This window comes from Myxine glutinosa, chromosome 3 (genome assembly GCF_964187855.1).
Source record: "Myxine glutinosa chromosome 3, kmMyxGlut1.1, whole genome shotgun sequence".
NCBI classification, from domain to species: domain Eukaryota; kingdom Metazoa; phylum Chordata; class Myxini; order Myxiniformes; family Myxinidae; genus Myxine; species Myxine glutinosa.
Window position 1 is genome coordinate 30,919,797 of NC_136263.1, and position 23,973 is coordinate 30,943,769.

General features: G+C 43.7%; 2 protein-coding genes and 1 long non-coding RNA gene across 6 annotated transcripts in view; 1 reads left to right on the plus strand and 2 right to left on the minus strand.

Annotated features, from left to right (window-relative positions):
- FHIP2A (FHF complex subunit HOOK interacting protein 2A) overlaps positions 1-15,942 on the plus strand; it is a 35,409-nt gene extending 19,467 nt beyond the window's left edge. For 2 of the 4 annotated variants that reach the window (XM_068111158.2, XM_068111159.2), the window contains exons 13-17: positions 968-1,058; positions 2,106-2,249; positions 5,257-5,397; positions 8,474-8,577; positions 8,790-9,712. In XM_068111158.2, coding sequence (XP_067967259.1) covers positions 968-1,058; positions 2,106-2,249; positions 5,257-5,397; positions 8,474-8,577; positions 8,790-8,895 — 586 coding nt within the window. In that variant the 3' untranslated portion in view covers positions 8,896-9,712. Of the gene's footprint in view, positions 1-967; positions 1,059-2,105; positions 2,250-5,256; positions 5,398-8,473; positions 8,578-8,789; positions 9,713-15,259 lie in introns of those variants that run through there. The other 2 variants (XM_078773792.1, XM_068111160.2) reach the window with 1 other exon arrangement.
- The window catches only part of LOC144891281 (uncharacterized), a 426,767-nt gene that overhangs the window by 162,039 nt on the left and 240,755 nt on the right, over positions 1-23,973 (minus strand). The window lies entirely within an intron of this gene.
- FNTA (farnesyltransferase, CAAX box, subunit alpha) overlaps positions 9,731-23,973 on the minus strand; it is a 49,593-nt gene continuing 35,350 nt past the window's right edge. Inside the window, exons 6-9 of the mRNA XM_068111163.2 lie at positions 22,632-22,780; positions 19,683-19,745; positions 19,184-19,358; positions 9,731-10,091 (exon numbers count right to left, since the gene is read on the minus strand). Coding sequence (XP_067967264.2) covers positions 9,918-10,091; positions 19,184-19,358; positions 19,683-19,745; positions 22,632-22,780 — 561 coding nt within the window. The 3' untranslated portion in view covers positions 9,731-9,917. The remainder of the gene's footprint in view (positions 10,092-19,183; positions 19,359-19,682; positions 19,746-22,631; positions 22,781-23,973) is intronic.

A 23,973-nucleotide genomic window follows, 5' to 3' on the forward strand; every position in this document is an offset into this window, starting at 1 on the left:
CCCCTTTCCCCACCCCCACTACACCCCCTTCCCCTCCCCCCCTCCCCAAGACCACCGGCAAATATAAAAACAGCCCTCTACACTAACTGGGATCATGCTGTTCCTATGTAGTGAATCTGGATGTAATCGGGCCAGAACTGAAAGGAGCACGACAAACAAACAAACACACCAGTCCATGAATTATAGTAAGATTGCCGTCATCAGTCACGTGGTCTGGCAGCCATATTGAATTGAAAATAAAAACATTTAAAAAAAAAAAATGTTCTGTAGAACCACCTTACAGATCAATGTAAAACTTCATACATATGATCGACTAGCCATGAGGAATATTGTTTCAATTTATTTTCATATCCACCTTCATTGATGCAATTTAGCCTTAATGTACGTACATAAATGTGGTCGTAAATTATCCTAATAATCAACTAGAACGGCACTCAGTAGAGAACATACCTCCGTCTGGTTGGCCAATCAATCAATGGTGAAGAATCACTTTAAAAATTTTACTAGCTGGATCCGGAGCTTCATCAAAATTGAATCGATTCTTCGTTGTCAGACCCAACCTGTCCACCAAGTTTCGTCCAAATCCGTCCACAACTTTTTAAGATATCCTGCTATGTATCGTTTTTAGCCCCATCTCCCAATGGTGAAGAATCCGTTTAAAAATTATAGTAGCTGGATCCGAATCTAGATCTTCACCAAAATCAAACATTTCATCCTTGTCACATACGCTACATCTCTGCCAAGTTTCGTCCGAATCCGTCCACAACTTTGAGATATTTTGTTCACAAACAGACAGACAGTGGTGAAAACAACCTCCATCCACCTTTGGTGGCGGAGGTAATGAAGGTTTTTGGATTGGTGTGTTTTGCATCAATGATTGCAGCGGCGCAGCAAGGCCTAGCCAGGGCATGTGGCTCCGCATGGCTTTGCTGAGATTTTTTTCTTGTGCCATTCCTTGACCCAACAGTTTTCTCTGCATTGTTCCTGATGAAGCCAAGTCATCGTACCAGGTCGAGGGCACTGGTTATGACACATACCTGCGAGATGCACATAAGCAGGTACCGTGAGCATAGCACCTCTGCACGCAAGGACCTGTAGCAAAGGCACTGTTTGTGGTTATCTTCATAATTTTTGATTTGCATCATTGCAAACAACTAATTTGTGAATGGTTAGCGAATCCCCCCCCCCCCCCCCCCACACATACACACACAAACATGTCACCAATTCTTTGTTCGTTCCAAGCACTTCTTAGTCATTGGCTCTCAGAGGGACTTTCAGCATAAATTGCTGTGAAGGAAGGAAAACGCATTGCTCAAACCGTGTGTGTGGTTTCGAAAATATCAGTTGCCTCATTATTCTGGTAAGAATGTATCGGGGGCGCCTTCTTCGCAGAATAATGAAAAAAAATAAAAACCAAGCGGGAAAGAAAAACATTTATTACTCACCGATAAGAACCCGCCCTGCTCCACCACACAACCCTCCTGAAAACCCAATCATTTCCAATTTTTATGACAATGTCCACTTTACACAAGATTGAAAAATTATTTTTCCTCACTCTCGTTAGCTACTTATACGATCATTTTCATTAAAGCAGCGGTTGCTTTGCTTTCAAATTGACCGAGAAGCTTTCATAAAATAAAATACCCCGCTTTCCATGTTTCTCGCTCCTGCCCCGAGCTTTCTCGCTTCCAATTCTTCTTTCACAAACCCCTCTTAACATGCAACAGTCATCTGTTTGTATCTTTGCATGGCAATGAATTTGAGCATGCTTTGTGCTCTACCTGCATGTTTGTTTGGTTACTCATCTTAATCGGCGTGCTGCACGATGTGCACTAACATAAGCATTACATACAGTAACCCTGAAAATTCACATTGACCAATTAATATCTGCTTCTTTTTTTTTCTGGTAACTATTGAAAGCTCAAACTAATTTACGTAGGCCAGGAACCCCTTTGAATCGTTTATCAAAATAATCCATTATCAGCTTAAAAATTGGCAATGTAAAATGTACCAATTCATCTCTTATTTGTTATTGTGGAGATTTTAAAAGATCATTTCGAATTGTCAATAGCTGTTCGTTTCCATAAACTCGTCTTTGTAAACAGTTCCGAGACTGCTGCACGGCTTGTACGACGTGGGATTGGCCAGCGAAGCCCACGCCCGTGGAGAGGTGTAATCTTGAAGCACCGTTCTTCGAGGGACATCTTTTTAAAGTCCTTTTCGACCGCATGTCAAGGATTCTCGACCAGGTGAACCAATAGGCTTATTTGAAATGGAGGGATACTTGTAAGTAAGTTACGCTTGGACTGCTTTATCCCTACCTATATTTTACATCGAGAAATTATGAGAGATTCGTACAATATGATTAAGAAAAATATGTACCAACATTAGGATCATGGAAATGCCTTGCAACAACCCAGGGCTAACTATCATTTGTTTTTCCAGCCTGTCCATGGGACAGGTAGGTTTCAGATTTTACCTTTAAACCATTGCACCTATTCATCAGGGCAACGTGGCCATGGTCAGAGTGCTGATCAGTCCCTGTGGACTGGCCCACTCACCCCTCTGTCTGTTTCTCTCCAACTCTCTTGTGGCCCTGGCTTCAAGAAGGTGGGGTACACTATCTGGGATATGGGGAATATGCGGGTCACTTGTGAGAGATCGAATGGCTGTCTCCGTGCCTCGAGCCTGTTTGAGAGAACTATATACAACAACCATTGCACCTGTCTAGCTATTCATACTGTGAACACGTGGAGCTATACCATTATTTTTCATCGGCATGCCAGGGTGTTTAGGTTTTAACCCATAAGGTGTGTCGGGCCGACACGTAATTGCAGCAAGTGAGTTTAAACTGACATCAACCCAAAGAACCTTTCTTACAATTAATGTATAATACCTGGATAACTTATGAAAGCTTGCTTCTAGTTGGTGGAGAAAAGCCGATGACAAAAAAGCATTTCTAACCAGTAAATCCAGCACTTTATGGGTTAAAGGATCCTCTCGATCAATCACCACCGTGGCTTTACACGAAAAATAACCATGTTTGAGGTTGATGTATCGGACGGATAACCTGAAAACATGCCTCCGGCGACTTCGTCATTGGAGGCACAAGACCAATGGAAAATAAAGTTAGTACAGGAGGTATGCCAAATGTTCACTGCTGTGATTGGACCTGAAGTGCAATACATTTTCTTCTTTTTTTTCCAATACAGAATCTAGTCTAGGCTTGTGGAAGAGCTAGAACACTGAATGGACCAGGATGCAATATAACAAAAGGGGCAGTAGAGAGAGGGGGTGGGGGAGAGGGGTGGCAACAGCAGATTGAATGAATGAATGAATGATCGTTTTAAGGCCATTTTCCCCGCTAGAGCGGGGGTTAGCCTTGCGGGCCCCATGACAATCATGGTTCCCTGTTTGAGGCAATGTTTTTATGGCCGGATGCCCTTCCTGACGCCAACCCTTGGTCGCCTCTTACGATGCGCAGGGATAAAGCAGATTGAAGGACAAAATGGAGGGAGACATGGACAAATAATGGGTGAGGAAGAATGAGGTGTAGGGGAGGATGTATGGGGTGGATAAGATGTATATAGAAGGAAACTCAGGAAGGAAAATTGGAAGGTTAGGTGGGGTGTAACGGAGGTAGAAAATATCATGGTTTGGGATGGGGGGGGGGGGGGAGGGGGGAGGTGATGAATTAAAGAAAAGACAATGATGGATTAATACAAAAGATGATGTTTAATGATGGATTAAAAAGTTTTTAAACAGTGCTAATACAAAATTACATTTACATATTTTCATACAAATCTAACAAAGGTACATATAACTTACCAGGTATTCAATGTGGACAAGTTTTACTCAGGATTGTTAAGTACTGTATTTTATAACTTATTACAAAATGGTGCTGAATGCTTTAAATTTTTACACAAGTTGGACAAGCCGAAGTCTCCATCCCATAAGTGATTGCAGAAGTTTTTTTTTTTTTTTTTTTTTTTTTTTTTTTTTCTATACTGAATCGAGGCTCGTGAAAGAGCTGACAACCGCGAGGGAAAGACAGCACATGGGGACCACGAGGGAAAGACAAAGACAGTACAGTGGGACCGCGAGGGAAAGACAGCACATGGGGACCACGAGGGAAAGACAAAGACAGTACAGTGGGACCGCGAGGGAAAGACAGCACATGGGGACCACGAGGGAAAGACAAAGACAGTACAGTGGGACCGCGAGGGAAAGACAGCACATGGGGACCACGAGGGAAAGACAAAGACAGTACAGTGGGACCGCGAGGGAAAGACAGCACATGGGGACCACGAGGGAAAGACAAAGACAGTACAGTGGGACCGCGAGGGAAAGACAGCACATGGGGACCACGAGGGAAAGACAAAGACAGTACAGTGGGACCACGAGGGAAACACAAAAAGACAGCACATGGGGACCACGAGGGAAAGACAAAGACAGCACAGTGGGACCGCGAGGGAAACACAAAAAGACAGCACATGGGGACCACGAGGGAAAGACAAAGACAGCACATGGGGACCACGAGGGAAAGACAAAGACAGTACAGTGGGACCGCGAGGGAAAGACAGCACATGGGGACCACGAGGGAAAGACAAAGACAGTACAGTGGGACCGCGAGGGAAAGACAGCACATGGGGACCACGAGGGAAAGACAGACAGTACAGTGGGATCGCGAGGGAAAGACAGCACATGGGGACCACGAGGGAAAGACAGACAGTACAGTGGGACCACGAGGGAAACACAAAAAGACAGCACATGGGGACCACGAGGGAAAGACAAAGACAGCACATGGGGACCACGAGGGAAAGACAAAGACAGCACATGGGGACCGCGAGGGAAAGACAAAGACAGTACATGGGGACCGCGAGGGAAAGACAAAATCAGCACATGGGGACCGCGAGGGAAAGACAAAGACAGCACATGGGGACCGCGAGGGAAAGACAAAGACAGTACATGGGGACCGCGAGGGAAAGACAAAATCAGCACATGGGGACCGCGAGGGAAAGACAAAGACAGCACATGGGGACCGCGAGGGAAAGACAAAGACAGTACATGGGGACCGCGAGGGAAAGACAAAGACAGTACAGGGGGACCGCGAGGGAAAGACAAAGACAGTACAGTGGGACCACGAGGGAAAGACAAAGACAGCACATGGGGACCACGAGGGAAAGACGAGTCAGTGAGTTACTTTTCCTCAAGTCAGTGAGTCATGTAAGCCGAAGCCTCTGTTTTCCGTTGCAGCCTTATGACGTAAACCTGCAGATCACATCTGTGCTCTCCAAACTTGCGTTGTTTCCACACCCTCACTTGCACGAGTTCGTCCTCGACCCATACGTCAACCTGGCTTCCGGCTGCCGCTCACTCTTCTCAGTCATCGTCCGGGTATGGTCTCTTTTTGATGTTGGATTTCAGCAGAATTATGGGCATGCAGAATTACACACTCTGTTTCTGGTCTGGTTTTGAATTGCTCGGTTTATACTCATTTGGTTATTTGAAGAATAAAGTAGGTCATTGATAAAAATAAGGAAGAGTGTTGGAGACAGGACAGAACCCTGAGGAACACCGCTGTTGATAGGGGAGGGAGATGTTGAATCGTCAACAATTACGGAGATAGATCGGTCGGAGAGAAAGCTCAACATGAGAGAGCAGAGTGAAGGAGGAAAGCCGAAAGAGGGAAGCTGAAGCTATCAGACCCCGATGCCAAACTCTGTCAAAAGCTTTTGAGATATCAAGGCCTACAACAAAGGATTCCCCAAAATCTCTCAGAGAAGAGGCCCAGACATTCGTAATGTAAGAAAGGATATCACCGGAAGATCTTGCTTTGCGAAAGCCATATTGATGGTCAGATAGAAGACTGGGATTCAAAATGCTTGAGGAAATGGTTATTGAGAAGACATTCAAAGACTTTGGAAATAGTAGAAGTCAGAGCAATAGGACGGTAGTTGGAAAGGTTTGAACGAGCACCCTTCTTTAAAATAGGCTTTACTAAGGCATGTTTCCAGGTGAAGGAAAAGCTTGGGTTTTTTAACAAAAACTAAACAAACGAGCAAGCACAGGAGCAAGTTCTGAGGCACACTCCAAGACGTGAGATGGAATGCCGTCTTGTCCATATGCCTTGCTTGTGTCCAAAAGAGAGGAGTACTTTTTTGACTGCATGAAAAGAGATTATAGGGAGGGACAAAATTGGTAAAGGGTACATCAGAGGGAGATGGAATGTTAGCGTCATCCAGTGTGGAATTAGAGAAAAGAAAACCAAAAAGAGTTGCTTTTTCAGTCAGACGGGGATATTATATACACTCTGGCTTTAGGCCGAAAAAAATATATTGCTGGTCTCTGGTCAGACCAAAGTTCCAGAATTGATGCGGCGATGCGGCTTTTTTTTATTTTTTGGTTTTTTTTGAAAAGCATGGATTGCACATATAAAGGTGTTGTTTTTTGTGTCCTCATGCCTTGCGGTCCTCCTCACTGCCGGTGCGCCGTCCAGAGAGAAATTAAAGACAGCCAATGGGACAGGTTGGCCTTTTTGTAAATAATGAACACAAGCTTGTTATTTTAAAATGTATTTATTCTGAAAATCATTAAGTTCTTCAAGCATATTATAGACTGCCATTTCGTTCTCGACATCACCTCGCCGTACTGTCAAACATTCCAATGCGTCGATCACGTCAACACTGCGCATGCGCAAGTGGTCTAACAGGCGATTGCTGAAGCATATGAATGCTGAAAAAAACCACGCATGCGCAAATGACACCCCTGGACCAATCTTCGTGTATGGGATGACGCTGCATGTGTATCAAAGCCGTGGATGCGCAGATGGGCTGTATGGTGTTATTCAAATCGGCACATGCGCAGCTGGGCTAAACGGCGAACGTGGAAGCACTTGAATCCATTGCGATGGTCTCCCACGATCTCTTCTCCCAGTCCACCAGATTATCACACACTTACAACTTCATGACAGACGAGGTAGGATCCACGCCTAACTAACGAGACCACTCTCAGCTCTCTAGGTCCTCTGGTTGCTTCACACGAACCCGACAAAGAACGTCTTCGTTTCAATAAATGACTATCCAGCCGATTGGATTCATGACGTCACGGCACACAAAACTACTCATATCCTTGGAACGGCTGGTTGGATTTGGACAAACTAAACGTAGTTTTGTAGGGGAGAACCGTGCGCTAACGTCAATACCAATGGCGACCCTCAGACCCGTATTTCCCGAGATAGCGCGCCGGCCCGGCAACAACAGGCGCGCGCTGTTGTCGGTACCGTTGGAAATTATTTAAAATAAAAAAATTGTTGATGCGCAGGGTCAAAATCGACGTGCGCGCTGACCAGAGACCGGAAATATATTTTTCTCGGCCTTAACTTGCTCACTTTCCGGTGGGTTTTGAATTGCTCGGTTTACACTCCATCTTTAAACTGCTAGTTTTCCATTCCACCTTTAAATTGCTCGGTTTATACTTGGGCTTTAAATTGCTCTGTTTACACCACAGCTTTAAATTGCTCGGTTTCCCGTATATGTCGGGTCTTGAAATGCTCGGTCTCCCGTCGGGTTTTAATTGTTCCCTCTCCAGTCGGTTTTTGTAGTATGCTCAGTCTCTCTCTTTGGAATTCCTTCTTGTCCTGTTGGCTTTTAAATTGCGAGCTTGCTCATTGGGTAACATTTATTGTGCAATTGTGTCAATTTGCAACAGAAAGCAGCATCGTTTTGTCAGTGTTGCATAAACCAAGTAGCTTGTTCTTCAGGGCTATTTATTGGCTAATGATGGAAAATTCTATGACTTGATTTGGTCTGCATTGGTGGAAAAAATGAGATTAATTTTCTCAACCAATGTTTTGGCTCCCTTCCCTTACATCTACCGACAGTTTTTTGCTTCCCGTTTCCAAATCTCTGCAACCGCCCTCCTCCTAAAAATCTTTCTCCTCACTTATTTTAACTCTTTACACCCCACATTGTGACGTAATATTGAGACTCCTGAGGAAGTACATAATTTTAAATATAATTTCAAGGCCTCATCATTTTCTGCTGTTGGGTCTGTCTTTCCTTGAACCATAAACAAAGAAAATTGTTGTGAAAATAACTTCACAAAAACTTTTTGTCACAACATTTTGTGAAAAATAACTTAAAATATGCAATGCCAGTGAGAATTGCTTTAAATTATCTTCTTCCAGAATTTCATTCTGCACCTGTCTTCCCTGTTTGTGCCTGTGTGCAAATGCATTTACTCAAAGCTTATCAAATTCTCCCACAAATTCAAAAAACCCCTTTCGATCAACTTTTTTACCCCCCACATCTCGTTCAGCAATATAAACTTGCATTTGCAAATCATAAGCTCATCGGCTGCAGTCAGTCGTTCTTATTGTGTTTGGACAATTCCTTCTTGGAACAGAATACTGGGATGGCAGAGGAATGCAAAGCACATGGATAATGTGAATTGTTAAAATCCCACCTTGTAGGTAGTTGGAGATTTGATGGTGAGAATACAAAGGATTCCAGAGTTTAACAGCAGGCTGTTGATGGTGCGAAGGCGACTGGTTGGCTTGGATCCCGACACCTCTTTGTAAGTTTTTGAAAGTTAAATTTAAAAGCGACGCTTGCTTTCTTTCCATGCTTAACATTCACACAAAGGAATGAACGTGGAAGTCTGATCAAAGTATAACAGGCTGTTTTGCATTGATGTAGGTACACAAAAGCCGTACTCCATGTATTACACTCATGGTCGGGATGTTTAATGTCGTTCCACCTGACCGCATTTGTGGCATTTGCTTACAGAATCGATCACCTCACTTTATTAGAGGGGGTGATCGTGCTCGAGGAATTTTGCAAAGAACTCGCAGCTGTTGCATTTGTGAAACATCACGCAGAAAGCACCTTGTGAACGGACAGATTAACCTGCGAACGGGAAGAAAGGAATTCCGGTTCAAGATGGTCTTTGAACCTTCCGATGCAGGATTTTTGTTTTCCCAATGCAGGCAAAACAAGCAATGAAAGATTGGAGAGGAAAATAATTACATCAGATCATTTAGTGTTAAACATGATATTCGATCGAGACTTTTTTAACCCACTTTGGTGGAGGAGATGGCACGACCCAACAAGATGCCCCATGGGCATCGAGATCACGTCTTGCAGTCGGGTGTTCCGGGCTTGCAAAGAGCATTAGGTTGGTTCATGCAGTCATCATGATTAGAGCAACGAGCCTATTGTTGAATCTTGGCACTTTGTTTAAAATGCATATATTCAAAATGACATTTAAAAATTGCTTTTTAAATGCAACCGTTTTAATTTTGAATTGCTGCAAGAATTGTACATTACAGCAAAACTGTGCTGAAAGTTTACTGCGGTGCAATGCTTCGAACTCGGATGCGATTGTGAAAGGATGATACGTCACGAAGCTTGTGTTAGATTTACCATCCTGGTTTGCAACTTGTATAGAGCTGTTAATAAGTGCTGACATTTACATTTTAGTGTTGCGTCGGCTAAGGCCTGTGCCTGCAGAGTGTGAGTGTGCTTACGTGTTCATGCACGCTTATGCACGAAAAGAAACCCTCCATTTTTGCAGACGAGTGAGTGGTACTTTTTGAAGTTGTACAGTAAAAAAAAAAAATTGCAGAGAAGTTCTTGTAAAGAAAACATTGTACAGCCAAGTCATACTTTCCTGCAATAAAGTGTTAGTCATGGATGCGTGAACAAACGAGCGCACAGACGTCATGGTGTCGAGTACCCCTCCGACTGTTTAAGGGAGAATAGTAACAACAAGCTGAACACATGGCAACCAATTGGTACAAACAACTTCAAACATCATTGACTAGCAAACAGAGGAAACAAAATCACTTCCAGCTATAGAATCTAACGAAGCCTCACACGGTGAAGCTGTCGGAATGCCCAGGAGGCGAGTCGTGCTCAAGCCTCAATGGGTGAGTCCACTGTGAGAGGCACTGCAGGATGGCATGCCGGAGATGGATCCTTTGCGGGAGGTGGACCGTTGGGATCGAATCGTTGCAGGAGTGAACGAGAAATGTACATCCAGTATTCGCTTCGGATGACGTCGACTTCTTCGGCCAACTCCTGGCACAGCTGTAACAACATGAGATCGCTGTTACCAACATTGCTCGTTGCACATTCTACAACCTCATGGCACTTTTTGAGGATTTAAATTCATAGTAGTGCAGGAGGTGGCCCATTAACGTGTACACAACCGTGAAGCTGTCGCACGGCCATCTTGGAACTCGCAAAAGGAACATACCTATGGTGCACATCGAGAAAACGCTTTTCGCTTTGTTTTGCACGGAATTTTGGGTTGCAAATTCAAGCTATTTTTTCTTGTTATATTATATATTCAAACACTAACTTTTCTTTAATATGCCGAAAAAGCTCTCCAGGTTGATTTATCTGCCTGGAGATTCCCTCAATTAATGTTTCTCAAACAGCCCCATCTATAGCTTCAAACTGGCTAATCAGTATAATTTTGGCGTATCGGTCGATGTTGCTTCAACTTGAAGCAAATTCTTTTTTTTTTCAAAAGGGAAGCGTGAAATTATAATAAAATAGCAAAGGCATAAATTTCAATTAAGAAAAAAAAATGACCACTGTATACAAGAGGAAATCTGCTTACTGCCATAACGTACTGTTTATTTCTCTCATACATTATACCTGCATCCAAATAAAATTTCCTCAGGTATTAACCAATTTTTTGTGGATCACTTAAAAAAAAGTGTTACACTCACTACAATCATGGATGACCACTTACAAGAGAAAAGCTTTCGGAAAATCTGTAAATGACAATTTGCGTTCCGTTTACATGATGCTTGGATGTCAATGAAAGATAGTCTGTTGGGAGCCGTTGGTGAGGTATGTGGATGGACAAAGGGACCACCGAGGCACTCGGAAACATGGTGGTGGGATGATGAAGTTGGAAAGAAGATTGACAAGAAGAGGAAGAAGTTCAAGGAGTGGCAGAAGGCGAAGGGTATGGGGGCAGAAAAGGCAGAGCATGAAAGTTATAAGGCAGCCAAGAAGGCTGCAAAGAAATATAGCAAAGGCGTAGGAGGCATGTAGGAAAATGTTCGGAGAACGCTTGGATTTGGAAGAGGGTCAGAGAGCGGTATTCAGGATTGCAAAGCAGATAGCGAAAGAGGTGTGATGTGATGGGGGTGAGTTGCTTGAAGGATGAAGTGGGACAAATCGTTGTGGACCCAGATGGAATTGAAGGAAGATGGAAGAGATATGGAAATACTGTTGAATGCGGAGAATGAATGGGATGGAAACATAGAGAGTAACCTAGTTTTAGGACCGGTAGAGAAGATAACTGAGAAGGAAGTTGAGGAAGCGATAAAAGCAATGAAGAGTAGAAAAGCGGGAGGGCCGACGGGAGTTGTGGGAGATATGTTGAAGGCAGCGGGAAATTGGGGTGTGAAGAGAATGACAGAGATCTGCAATCTGTTGGTGAAAGAAGGCCGCATTCCAGTGGATTGGGAACTGAGTACCCTCGTCCCTCTATACAAGGGGAAAGGTGACCCTCTGGACTGTGGCTCGTATCGAGCGATAAAGTTATTGGATTGTTATTGATAAAGATAAAGTTATTTAAAAAGTTATTATTATTGATAAAGTTGAGTTATTGAGTTATTATTATTGAGTTATTGAGTTGAGTTATTGATAAAGTTAAGCATGGAATGAAGGTATTGGAAAGGGTGATGGAGCGGAGGATAAGGAAGAAAGTGAAGATTGACGAAATGCAGTTTGGATTTATGCCAGGAAGAGGAACGACAGACGCGCTTTTTATTGTGAGGCAGTTGCAGGAGAAGTACATGGAGAAGAGGAAGAAGTTGTTTCTTGGGTTTGTTGATCTGGAGAAAGCATTTGATAGGGTTCCATGTGAAGTAGCGACATGGGCATTGAGGAAGTTAGGAGTGGAGGAATGGTTGATCAGAGTAGTGATAGCAATGTACAAAAGAGCGCGCACAGCTGTAAGGACGAAGGACGGGAACAGTGGTGAGTTTGAGGTGAAAGTGGGAGTGCATCAGGGGTCGGTACTAAGTCCACTACTATTTGTAGCTGTGATGGAGGTGCTGGCTCGGAACATAAAGGAGGGTTTACCGTGGGAGTTGTATGCAGATGATCTGGTGTTGATTGCAGAAAGTATGGATGGACTGAAGGAGAAGATGAACAAGTGGAAGGAATGTATGGAGACAAAAGGTCTGAAGGTGAATATCGGAAAAACGAAGGTGATGGCAAGTGGGAAAGCATGTGGTGAGGTGGAAAGAACTGGGACGTGGCCCTGTGCTGTGTGCAGGAAGGGTGTCGGAGTGAACTCCATTCAATGTACAATGTGCGCTGAGTGGGTTCATCAAAAATGTAGTGGTTTGAGAGGGTCATTAACCAGTGTGGCAGCTACATTCAAGTGTTAGGCTGCTGGGCCATAGAAGTTCACGGTTCACGTTTCACGGTTCACGCGTGTAAAGAAAAGTGGACAAACGTAGTATGACTTGCTCTGGGCCATAGAACGCCTTTCATGTTTCACGTGTCACGTTTCACGCGTGAAAGGCGGAATGAACATGCACACTTTTTCTATGCGTGAAAACGGAGATCTCGGTCGACCTGATTATTTTTAGACTGACATCCGGGCAAATTTCTGACATTAGACTGACATTAGACTCGCTAGACTACTAGACAAATTACCCTAGCCTAGATCATCACGACCAACACCACATTATCCAAATTAATAGGTACCAACCTGAGAGTAATGATGAGCTTTTGTTCTGCTTCGATCGATTTTCTCCAGTTTGTTTGACCTGGCTGTAGATGTTCCAGGACGAGGGTCTTCAAGGCATCGTAAGTCCTGTATGACATCCTGTTATAATTGAAAAACAGTTCTTCATCGGGATTGTCAAGCAGATAACGGAATGTTCGGTGGAATTCACCACGGGTTTCTCTCAGAAGGAAGTGCTCTCGGCTCCAAATTCTGTGCCTTTTTCTCTTCCTCAGTCTTAGTAGAAGCAGAATGAGGCAATCTTCTTCATCCGAAGAGTCCATGTTGACGGTTACTCGGCCAAAGCAGAACTGGCGCGCAACACGTGAACAGCCAAGCGTGAAATCCTATGGCCCAGGGTCCGATTGTTCACGTGAAACGTGAACCGTGAACTTCTATGGCCCAGCAGCCTAAGGTGTGCACAGAGGGAGCTGTAGATGGAGGAAATGTTGAGTTGGATCTTGGAAACGGCGTGAAGCTGGAAGGTGTGAAAACATTTTGTTACCTCGGAGACATGCTGAATGGAGAAGGTGGATCAGACTCGGCAACGGTTGCTCGAGTGAGATGTGCATGGAAGAAGTTTCGGGAACTGAGTGGCGTGCTGATGAGGAGGGGAGTGTCGTTGAAGCTGAAGGGAAAGGTGTATGCTGCATGTGTGAGAAGTGTTATGATTTATGGAAGCGAGACATGGGTAATGAATGTAGAGCAGCAACGAAGGCTGGAAAGGGTGGAAATGCAAATGGTTCGGTGGATGTGTGGAGTATCATTGAGAGAGAGGAAGACAAATGATGAATTGCGAAAGATGATGGGAAAAGTAGAGCCTGTGATGGATGCTGTGAAGAGAAACAGTTTGAGATGGTTTGGTCATGTGTTGAGGAAGGATTAAAGTGACTGGTTGAGAAGAGTGATGGAAATGAATGTAGAAGGAAGTAGAGGACGGGGAAGACCGAGAAAGACTTGGCTAAAGATGGTCGAAGAAAAAATGCGGGCAAGGGGGTTAAACAAGGGGAGATGCAGAAAATAGGGCAAAATGGAGAAGATTGTCATGGGGACCGCAAGGCTAACCCCCGCTCTTGCAGGGAAAATGGCCTTAAAATGCCTGTTGTTATTGTTGCAAAGATGCCAGAGTGCAATTTTAAATCTATATTATAAAATGAGCTGTGTCTGTCTCTATTTTGTCATGTTAACTTGAGAATGGATTAACGGACTTCAATGAAACGAGTGTCGTTGAAGCTGAAGGGAAAGGTGTATGCTGCTGGTGTATGCTGCACCCTAACCCTGGTGTTGGGCTTGCGGCTAGGGTGCCGGCTTAGGATCCTAGGATCCTGGGTTCGAATCCCGGTCAATCGCTGAATTAACGCCAGGGGGGTTGACTCAGCCTGTCATCCTTCCGAGGTCGGCTAATTGAGTACCAGTTCACTGGTAATTCTCTGTTTGTCGTTAAAGGCGGCAAAAAGGGTTGGCGTCAGGAAGGGCATCCGGCCGCAAAACATTGCTTCAAAAAAAAAGGGGACCGAAAAACAACAACAACAACCACGGTTCCCAAAAAAGGCCAACCCCCGCTTTGCGGGGAAAAATGGCCTCTAAAGGTGGTTATTTAATTATTTATAATGAAACGAACAGGGTAGACTCGGGGAACTCAGGAAGGTTTGTGATGAAAAAAAAAAGAGGTAGGTTGGTGTATGGGCAAACGTGGCAAAATTGCAAATGCCAACTTGTCTTACTACCCCCCTCCTCTCACCCCCTCCCAATATTCCCATCAGTGAGGTGACGGGTGGTATTTGTTGTCTGTACTATGAAAGATATGTCTGTCGCCATTTTTCTCAGATGGCCGAACGGATCTTCGTCAAACTTAGAGGTTGATCAGTGTGAGTGCTATAGGTGAAATGATAATTTTTTGAAGAAATAAAATTATATATAAATTTTTTCTTTTTTTTAATCACTAGAGTGCCTAAGCTTTTGTGTCCATGAGAAAGGTAATATTAAATGACCTCTGACTCCATTCCTTAGTGGGTGTAGGCAAGTGTTTAGGCCCCCACAAAAAAAAAAAAAAAAATTTTTTTTTTTATTGCGAGTGTGTGTGTTTGGGTATTGTTAAGTATAAATAACGAATTTAGTTGTGGCAATGGTTTGGCCTCTGGAGTTTGGTTGACAATGGGTGTACCAGGCCATCCTTGGCATTGAAGTCTCCTCCAATTGTGTTTGGGAGGGAACAAGGTTCTGTTGTGGAGAGTATTTGGTTGGTACAGTGGGCGATGTGTCTGGTGGTATGTAAATGTTTATGATGCTTGTGTGTTCTTTTTTGTTACCAGTTTTAATTTTAAAAGCTTGAAGTTCAAGGGTGTTGTCTGGTGGTGGAGGTGATTTCACGTCTTGTGTGATGTGTATTGAATTGTGAATGCGTGGGAGGAAGGGGTGGGACCCGCCGGCATTGACTGACAACCTTTGCTTTCACTCCCCTCCCCTTCCTTGTTCTCACATCCCTCCCCCTTCCTAGCACCCGCTGTCCTTCCCTTCTCTTCTCTTCTCTCTCCCCCTCCCTTAGTGTTCCCATCAGCGAAGTGACGGGTGGCATTTGCTATCATGCAATCTAAAAACTAGAACAATGCGACTGTTGCCAATGTCTCCGCATAGTCCCACAACGGTAGATGCCATCATTCTGCATATGTATGGATAGGGGATCACGTTTGTGAAGTTTCGTGTTGATCGGATAAGGTTCGTTTTTCTATCCAAGATGGCTGCCAAACCACGTGACCTATGACTATTTTCAAACTATATGCAACAGTGCTGTTAGATATTTCATTTGTAAAATTTCGCATCGATAGGGTGAGCGGTTTCAGAGATTATAATTATTTAATATTTTCTTTCAATCCAAAATGTCTGCCAAACCGTCATAAATTTAATATTTCAATACAAATGGGTCATAGATCATGTGCATGCAATTTCAGATTTTTAGGATAAGCAATTAGATTAAAACATTTTTGGCTAATATACCACTTCACCTATATCATTATCATGCTTTTGTTCCCCATTGGGAGTACTTTACAATGTGCCAAGTTTCAAATTTTTCCATTAAGCTGTTTCCAATAAATAATTTGCTTTTAGTCCAAGATGGCTGCCATACCACATGACCTGTGATGTCACATTTATCATAAAAACATTCTGCATGGATGTCTCCTAGCCTGAAAGTTTTGTCTATCGGACATATGGTTGCTGAGAAAAAAGAGGTTTAGCCAGTACGGACAACCCAAAAACATAATGCCTTCGGCAACTTTGTCGGCAGAGGCATAAAAACAAGTAGATACATTCAAAGTACACTGCCCCCATGCCAAATAAATAAACATCCTCCAGCACGGCATTGCCGGGGCGCCTTCTGGGGATACCTCCGTATCCAGAGATACCTCCGCACACAGAGATGGTATTGAGAGGGAGAGTGTACAATAATTGATTAATTGCGTAATTAAAAACAATCGAAAAATAATTTCTTAATCAATTGGATAATAGCACACCAAAACCACCAGTGTTTCATCCGAAGCTGTAACTTTTTGAAAATTAATGAAAGATATCATTAATCGAAAAAAAATAAACGATTAATCAATAAATCAAAAATATCCTTTATAGCCACATCACTTGGTCATTGTCGTGTCCGAATATCAGCATCCTGGCTCAAAGGTGCCCGAGATATTGCCCAGATGAGAAAGGAAATAAATGAGTGATTAATAATGAAAATAAATAAATAACAATGGTAAAAAAAATTAAATTATTAATCAATTGGCTAATATAATACCGAAACCACCACTGTTTCATCCAAATCTAACTTGAAAAAAAATTCGTCATTAATCGAATAATTAAAAAATGAATTGATTAATCAATCAAACGAAAAAAATATTCTGAATGAGTGAGGAAACAACAACAGGCATTTTAAGGCCATTTTCCCTGCCGGAGCGGGGGTTAGCCTTGCGGGCCCCATGACGATCTTCTCCATTTTGCCCTATTTTCTGTATCTCCCCTTGTTAACCCCCTTGCCCACATTTCTTCTTCCACCATCTTTAGCCTTTCTCGGTCTTCCCCGTCCTCTACTTCCTTCTACATTCATTTCCATCACTCTTCTCAACCAGTCACTTTCATCCTTCCTCAACACATGACCAAACCATCTCAACCTGTTCCTCTTCACAGCATCAATCACAGGCTCTATTCCCATCATCTTTCGCAATTCATCATTTGTCTTCCTAACTAATTCCTGTATTTCCTAATTCCTGTATTTCTCTATTTCCTAATTAATTAATCCTAAAAATCCTAATAATTTTCCTCATTTCCTAATTTCTGTACTCCTAATTCCTGTATTTCTATTCCTAACCCCTGCTCTAGCAGGGAAAATGGCCTTAAAATGCATGTTGTTGTTGTGTGTCAACGATACTCCATTCATCCACCGAACCATTCGCATTTCCAGCCTTCGTTGCTGCTCTACGTTCATTATCCATGTCTTGCTCCCATAAATCATAACACTTCTCTCACATGCGACATACACCTTTCCCTTCAGCTTCAACGACACTCCCCTCCTCGTTAGCACGCCACTCAGTTCCCAAAACTTCTTCCATGCACATCTCACTCTCGCAACCATCGCCGAGTCTGATCCACCTTCTCCATTCAGCATGTCTCCGAGGTAGCAAAATGTTTTCACAGCTTCCAGCTTCACGCCATCTCCAAGATCCAACTCAATATTTCCTCCATCTGCAGCTCCCTCTGTGCACACCTTCCACTTGAATGTAGCCGCCACACTGGTTAATGACCCTCCCAGACCACTACATTTTTGATGAACCCACTCAGCGCACATTGTACATTGAATGGAGTTCACTCCGACACCCTTCCTGAACACAGCACACGGCCACTTCCTAGTTCTTTCCACCTCACCACATGCTTTACCACTTGCCATCACCTTCGTTTTTCCGATATTCACCTTCAGACCTTTTGTCTCCATACATTCCTTCCACTTGTTCATCTTTTCCTTCAGTCCATCCATACTTTCCGCAATCAACACCAGATCATCTGCATATAACAACTCCCACGGTAAACCCTCCTTTACGTTCTGAGCCAGCACCTCCATCACACCTACAAATAGTGGTGGACTTGGTACCGATCCCTGATGCACTCCCACCTTCACCTCAAACTCACCACTGTTCCCATCCTTCTTCCTTACAGCTGTGCGCGCTCTTTCGTACATTGCCATCACTACTCTGATCAACCATTCCTCCACTCCTAACTTCCTCAATGCCCATGTCACTACTTTGCGTGGAACCCGATCGAATGCTTTCTCCAGATCAACAAACCCAAGAAACAACTTCTTCCTCTTCTCCATGTACTTCTGCAACTGCCTTACAATAAAGAGCGCGTCTGTCGTTCCTCTTCCTGGCATAAATCCAAACTGCATTTCGTCAATCTTCACTTTCTTCCTTATCCTCCTCTCCAACACCCTTTCCAATACCTTCATTTCATGCTCCAATAACTTTATCACTCAATACGAGCCACACACCAGAGGGTCCTGCTTTTCTACTCTCCATTGCTTTTATCGCTTCAACTTCCTTCTCAGTTATCTTCTCTGCCGGTCCTAAAACTGGGTTACTCTCGATGTTGCCGTCCCATTCATTCTCTGCATTAAACAGCATTTCCATATATCTCTTCCATCTTCCTTTAATTCCATCTGGGTCCACAACTATTTGTCCCACTTCATCCTTCAAGCAACTCACCCCCATCACATCGCACCTCTCTTTCACTATCTGCTTTGCAATCCTGAATACCGCTCTCTGACCCTCTTCCAAATCCAAGCGTTCTCCAGACATTTTCCAACATGCCTCCTGCGCCTTTGCTAGAAAATTTCCTTTGAATGAGCTAGAAAGTTCAAATTTAACCTTAAAGCCACGATTCCTGTCATCGCCGGACCCTCTTCAGTGCCCGACGACGTCATGCAGCACCTGGAGATGGAATAGGAAAGGAGTGGTGTACAAAACAACCTTGAGTCGAGTGTGCTAGCCTTAGTTGGTAGATGTTAATCAGATGGTGTTGCCTGAAGAGTACGTGTTATCACTGATCCCCTCGTAAAACTACTCCCCTAACCTGCAGGAGGAACCGCAGCATCTGTACTCACCAACAATTATGTAAACCAGCAGCCCATAATTAATTACATATGAGATAAGGAAATAGGCAATTCGTTGATGAGCACCATTACCAATGATTACTGTGTGCATGTTTACATTTGATTTTTTTTTGTATAAATAAATAAAGAAAAAAAAATACAAGGAAAAGACCCTTGCTAGTTTTTGGAATCTGTCCTAAAATATGTGATGAAGTATGTCCAGTGCAGCTAAATGACTTGGTTTTACGAATAAAAGCAAATTTCCTCTGTGCAAAATGTAATGTACGGTACCTGTAATGCTTTTTGCAAGGTTTGCTCGCAGTCAGTGCAGCATTCGCTCTCCAACTGGTCCTCATACAAATCCACCAAGAAACCCAGCAAGTACGAGGATTTGCCACCAGCATTCACTTGCTTCACTCGCTCTTCCAGCCTCGGGTACACAGCCAAACCTTTTTCTTCAAGAATGCTGTGGGAATTGGTTGGACCAGGTTGAATATGCTTGATGAACCAGACCAAGACGGTTTGGTCAACAATGACTTGGGAAACTCAAACTCTTCCATGAAACTAGATCTTGTATACAGCTAAACATAAATAAATAAACTTCAAAGCTTGCACTGAACACTTCTCACAACTCCCTTTGTGCCAATTATACAACCCCTCAGAATTTAGGTGAGATAGATAGATCCAATAAGGGATGATAAATCTCCAAGGCAGGTAATATGCATCAAAGAGTATTCAGGGAGGTAACGGACCGGAGCGGACTTTCGTGAATGAGGCGATGGGTTTTTACCCTCGCAAGTAGTTCCAGGCACTTTCATTGTTTGGAACCTTCTTGATCATCTCAAAGGTGTACCTGAAGCAAAGTTGAAAAAGCAATCATTTTACACCAAAAACCTTTAAAGGAACAACAACAACATGCATTTTAAGGCCATTTTCCCTGCCAGAGCGGGGGTTAGCCTTGCGGGCCCCATGACAATCTTCTCCATTTTCTGCATCTCCCCTTGTTAACCCCCTTGCACGCATTTCTTCTTCCACCATCTTACAGTATACAACAACAACAACAACAACAACATGCATTTTAAGGCCATGTTCCCTGCTAGAGCGGGGGTTAGCCTTGCGGTCCCCATGACAATCTTCTCCATTTTGCCCTATTTTCTGCATCTCTCCTTGTTAACCCCCTTGCCCGCATTTCTTCTTCCACCATCTTTAGCCAAGTCTTTCTCGGTCTTCCCCGTCCTCTACTTCCTTCTACATTAACTTCCATCACTCTTCTCAACCAGTCACTTTCATCCTTCCTCAATACATGACCAAACCATCTCAACCTGTTCCTCTTCACAGCATCAATCACAGGCAATATTCCCATCATCTTTCGCAATTCATCATTTGTCTTCCTCTCTCTCAACGATACTCCGCACATCCATCGAACCATTCGCATTTCCACCCTTTCCAGCCTTCGTTGCTGCTCTACGTTCATTACCCATGTCTCGCTCCCATAAATCATAACACTTCTCACACATGCAGCATACACCTTTCCCTTCAGCTTCAGCGACACTCCTCCTCATCAGCACGCCACTCAGTTCCCGAAACTTCTTCCATGCACATCTCACTCGAGCAACCGTTGCCGAGTCTGATTCACCTTCTCCATTCAGCATGTCTCCGAGGTAGCAAAATGTTTTCACACCTTCCAGCTTCACGCCGTCTCCAAGATCCAACTCAACATTTCCTCCATCTGCAGCTCCCTCTGTGCACACCTTACATTTGAATGTAGCTGCCACACTGGTTAATGACCCTCTCAGACCACTACATTTTTGATGAACCCACTCAGCACACATTGTACATTGAATGGAGTTCACTCCGACACCCTTCCTACACACAGCACACGGCCACTTCCCAGTTCTTTCCACCTCACCACATGCTTTACCACTTGCCATCACCTTTGTCTTTCCGATATTCACCTTCAGACCTTTTGTCTCCATACATTCCTTCCACTTGTTCATCTTTTCCTTCAGTCCATCCATACTTTCCGCAATCAACACCAGATCATCTGCATACAACAACTCCCACGGTAAACCCTCCTTTACGGTCTGAGCCAGCACCTCCATCACAGCTACAAATAGTAGTGGACTTAGTACCGACCCCTGATGCACTCCCACCTTCACCTCAAACTCACCACTGTTCCCGTTCTTCGTCCTTACAGCTGTGCGTGCTCTTTTGTACATTGCCATCACTACTCTGATCAACCATTCCTCCACTCCTAACTTCCTCAATGCCCATGTCAATACTTTGCGTGGAACCCTATCGAATGCTTTCTCCAGATCAACAAACCCAAAAAACAACTTCTTCCTCTTATCCATGTACTTCTCCTGCAACTGCCTCACAATGAAAAGCGCATCTGTCGTTCCTCTTCCTGGCATAAATCCAAACTGCATTTCGTCGATCTTCACTTTCTTCCTTATCCTCCTCTCCAACACCCTTTCCAATACCTTCATTCCATGCTCCAATAACTTTATCGCTCGGTACGAGCCACACTCCAGAGGGTCACCTTTCCCCTTGTATAGAGGGACAAGGGTACTCAGTTCCCAATCCACTGGAATGCGGCCTTCTTTCACCACCAAATTACAGATCTCTGTCATTCTCTTCACACCCCAACTTCCTGCTGCCTTCAACATATCTCCCACAACTCCCGTCGGCCCTCCCGCTTTTCCACTCTTCATTGCTTTTATCGCTTCCTCAACTTCCTTCTCAGTTATCTTCTCTGCCGGTCCTAAAACTGGGTTACTCTCTATGTTGCCATCCCATTCATTCTCTGTATTCAACAGCATTTCCATACATCTTTTCCATCTTCCTTTAATTCCATCTGGGTCGACAACGATTTGTCCCACTTCATCCTTCAAGCAACTCACCCCCATCACATCACACCTCTCTTTCGCTATCTGCTTTGCAATCCTGAATACTGCTTTCTGACCCTCTTCCGAATCCAAGCGTTCTCCGAACATTTTCCTACATGCCTCCTGCGCCTTTGCTACCTTTCTTTGCAGCCTTCCTGGCTGCCTTATAACTTTCATGCTCTGCTGTTTCTGCTCCCGTACCCTTCGCCTTCTGCCACTCTTTGAACTTCTTCCTCTTCTCGTCAATCCTCTTTCCAACCTCAACATCCCACCACCATGTTTCCGAGTGCCTCGGTGGTCCTTTTGTCCATCCACATACCTCACCAACGGCTCCCAACAGACTAGCTTTCATTGACATCCAACCACTTTCAAGCTCAACCACATCATCCTCTACCCTACTCAGCCTCTCTTTTAATGCCTCCCTTACTGTCACCTCTTTCAACCTCCACACCTTCATTCTCGGTTGGTACTTCACCCGCCGAGCTCTCCTCGCACCTTTCACCCTTATGTCGCAGACAACCAAGTGGTGCTGTGAAACAGCCTCCTCCCCCGGGATCACCTTTGTGTCCCGGAGGTGCCCCCTATCTCGCCGACGCACCATCAGGTAGTCAACGGTTGTCGTCGACCCACCTGACGTGTATGTAACAAGCTTATTGTCCTCTTTCTGGAACTGAGTATTACAAATCAACAAATCAGCTCCATCAGCAAACTCCAAAATCCTTTCACCTTCTCCATTTCTCACACCAAATCTCACCTCACATTTCCATCTTTCCTTTAAAGGAAAAGCAATAAAAATCAAAACAACAAGGTTGGCTTATTTCATGATGTTGCCACAACAAAGCAGGACTTACGCCACTTCCCGATCAATTACATCCGAATCATTGAAACCAGTTGTGTGTGAAATGACAAAATGCCGTTCGTTCCATGCCGAGTTGTTGCGAAGGTCATCCTGCAGCAAGCTTTCCACATATTCCAATTCATCATCCCATAGATCAAACTCCTGCATTCAAATGGAAGAAAAGATTTGTTAGGAGGGCAAACTGCATGCTGTTTTTGAAAGAATAATAATTATTATAAACTTGCTGATATACCAGTCACAGATTTGGGAGGGTATGCGATTTGTTAGGATAGGAGGGTCATCAACAACAAAAAATTTTGACGAGGCCAAACGGAATAAAAGACCGAGCTTCAAGTAAATGAAAGGCTTTTGCTATTGTTCGCCAATTTGCAAAATACAAATCTAAGTTTAATTTAGCGAATAAATTTCATGATCAATTCACCAGAATGCTAAATCTAAGGCCCCACATTAATTAGATAAACAATGCACATGGGTATTAATCATGTATGGTACAGTATTTCTGAGAAGAAGAAAAGAGGTTCCATGACAAGGAACTTTGATGTATTAAGAGGCATCATCATCTATATTAGCCCCATTAAAGCCTATGCTATTACCAACCTATGGTTGTTTCTTCATGCTCTATCCTTTTTAAATTCCGAGTATCAAGCAAGGAAGCAGCACACACAATTTTTAAAGCCTATGGGTTTGAACAACAGTCCTCCCAGACTCAAGAGTGGATTCCTTAACGAATATAGCAGCGAGGTTGTAAGAATAAGAAGAACCATGACCCAAGCTCAGTAGCAGACAATTATTTATTTATTTTAGGAAGAAGATTATTTGGAGCACACATTTAATATAGCGCAGTGTCAAACAAACACATAAACCAACACTCGAATTATAAATAGTATGATAAACGAAAAAATACTAAATATATAAAAAGTATGGAAGGAACACACAAAATGACGACACCAATAACAGGTCTAATCCACGAAAATAAGACCAGTTTCTTTTTTATATATATAAGATCGAGGCTCGTGTAAGAGCTAACATTGATCACAAAAAGACAAACTGGCACATAAAACATATTGACATAAACATAAAGGGAGCAGGAGACAAGATGGAGAGCAGGGACATCGGAAGATCCATGGGGAGGAGAGGGCTTGGCAGGGGGAGGGGAAGGAGTCATTGGATGGGGGGGAGGGGGTGCGAGAGGTAAAAAAGAAACATGGACACTGCTAGGACTTCCAGGAAAGAAGTCGGTATTTCAAAAAAGTGGATCTGGGGTGAATTAACGGGGGTAGAAAAGATCAAGGTTTTGGATGGGGGAAGACAAGAGATGGTGGTGAACAGCTGTT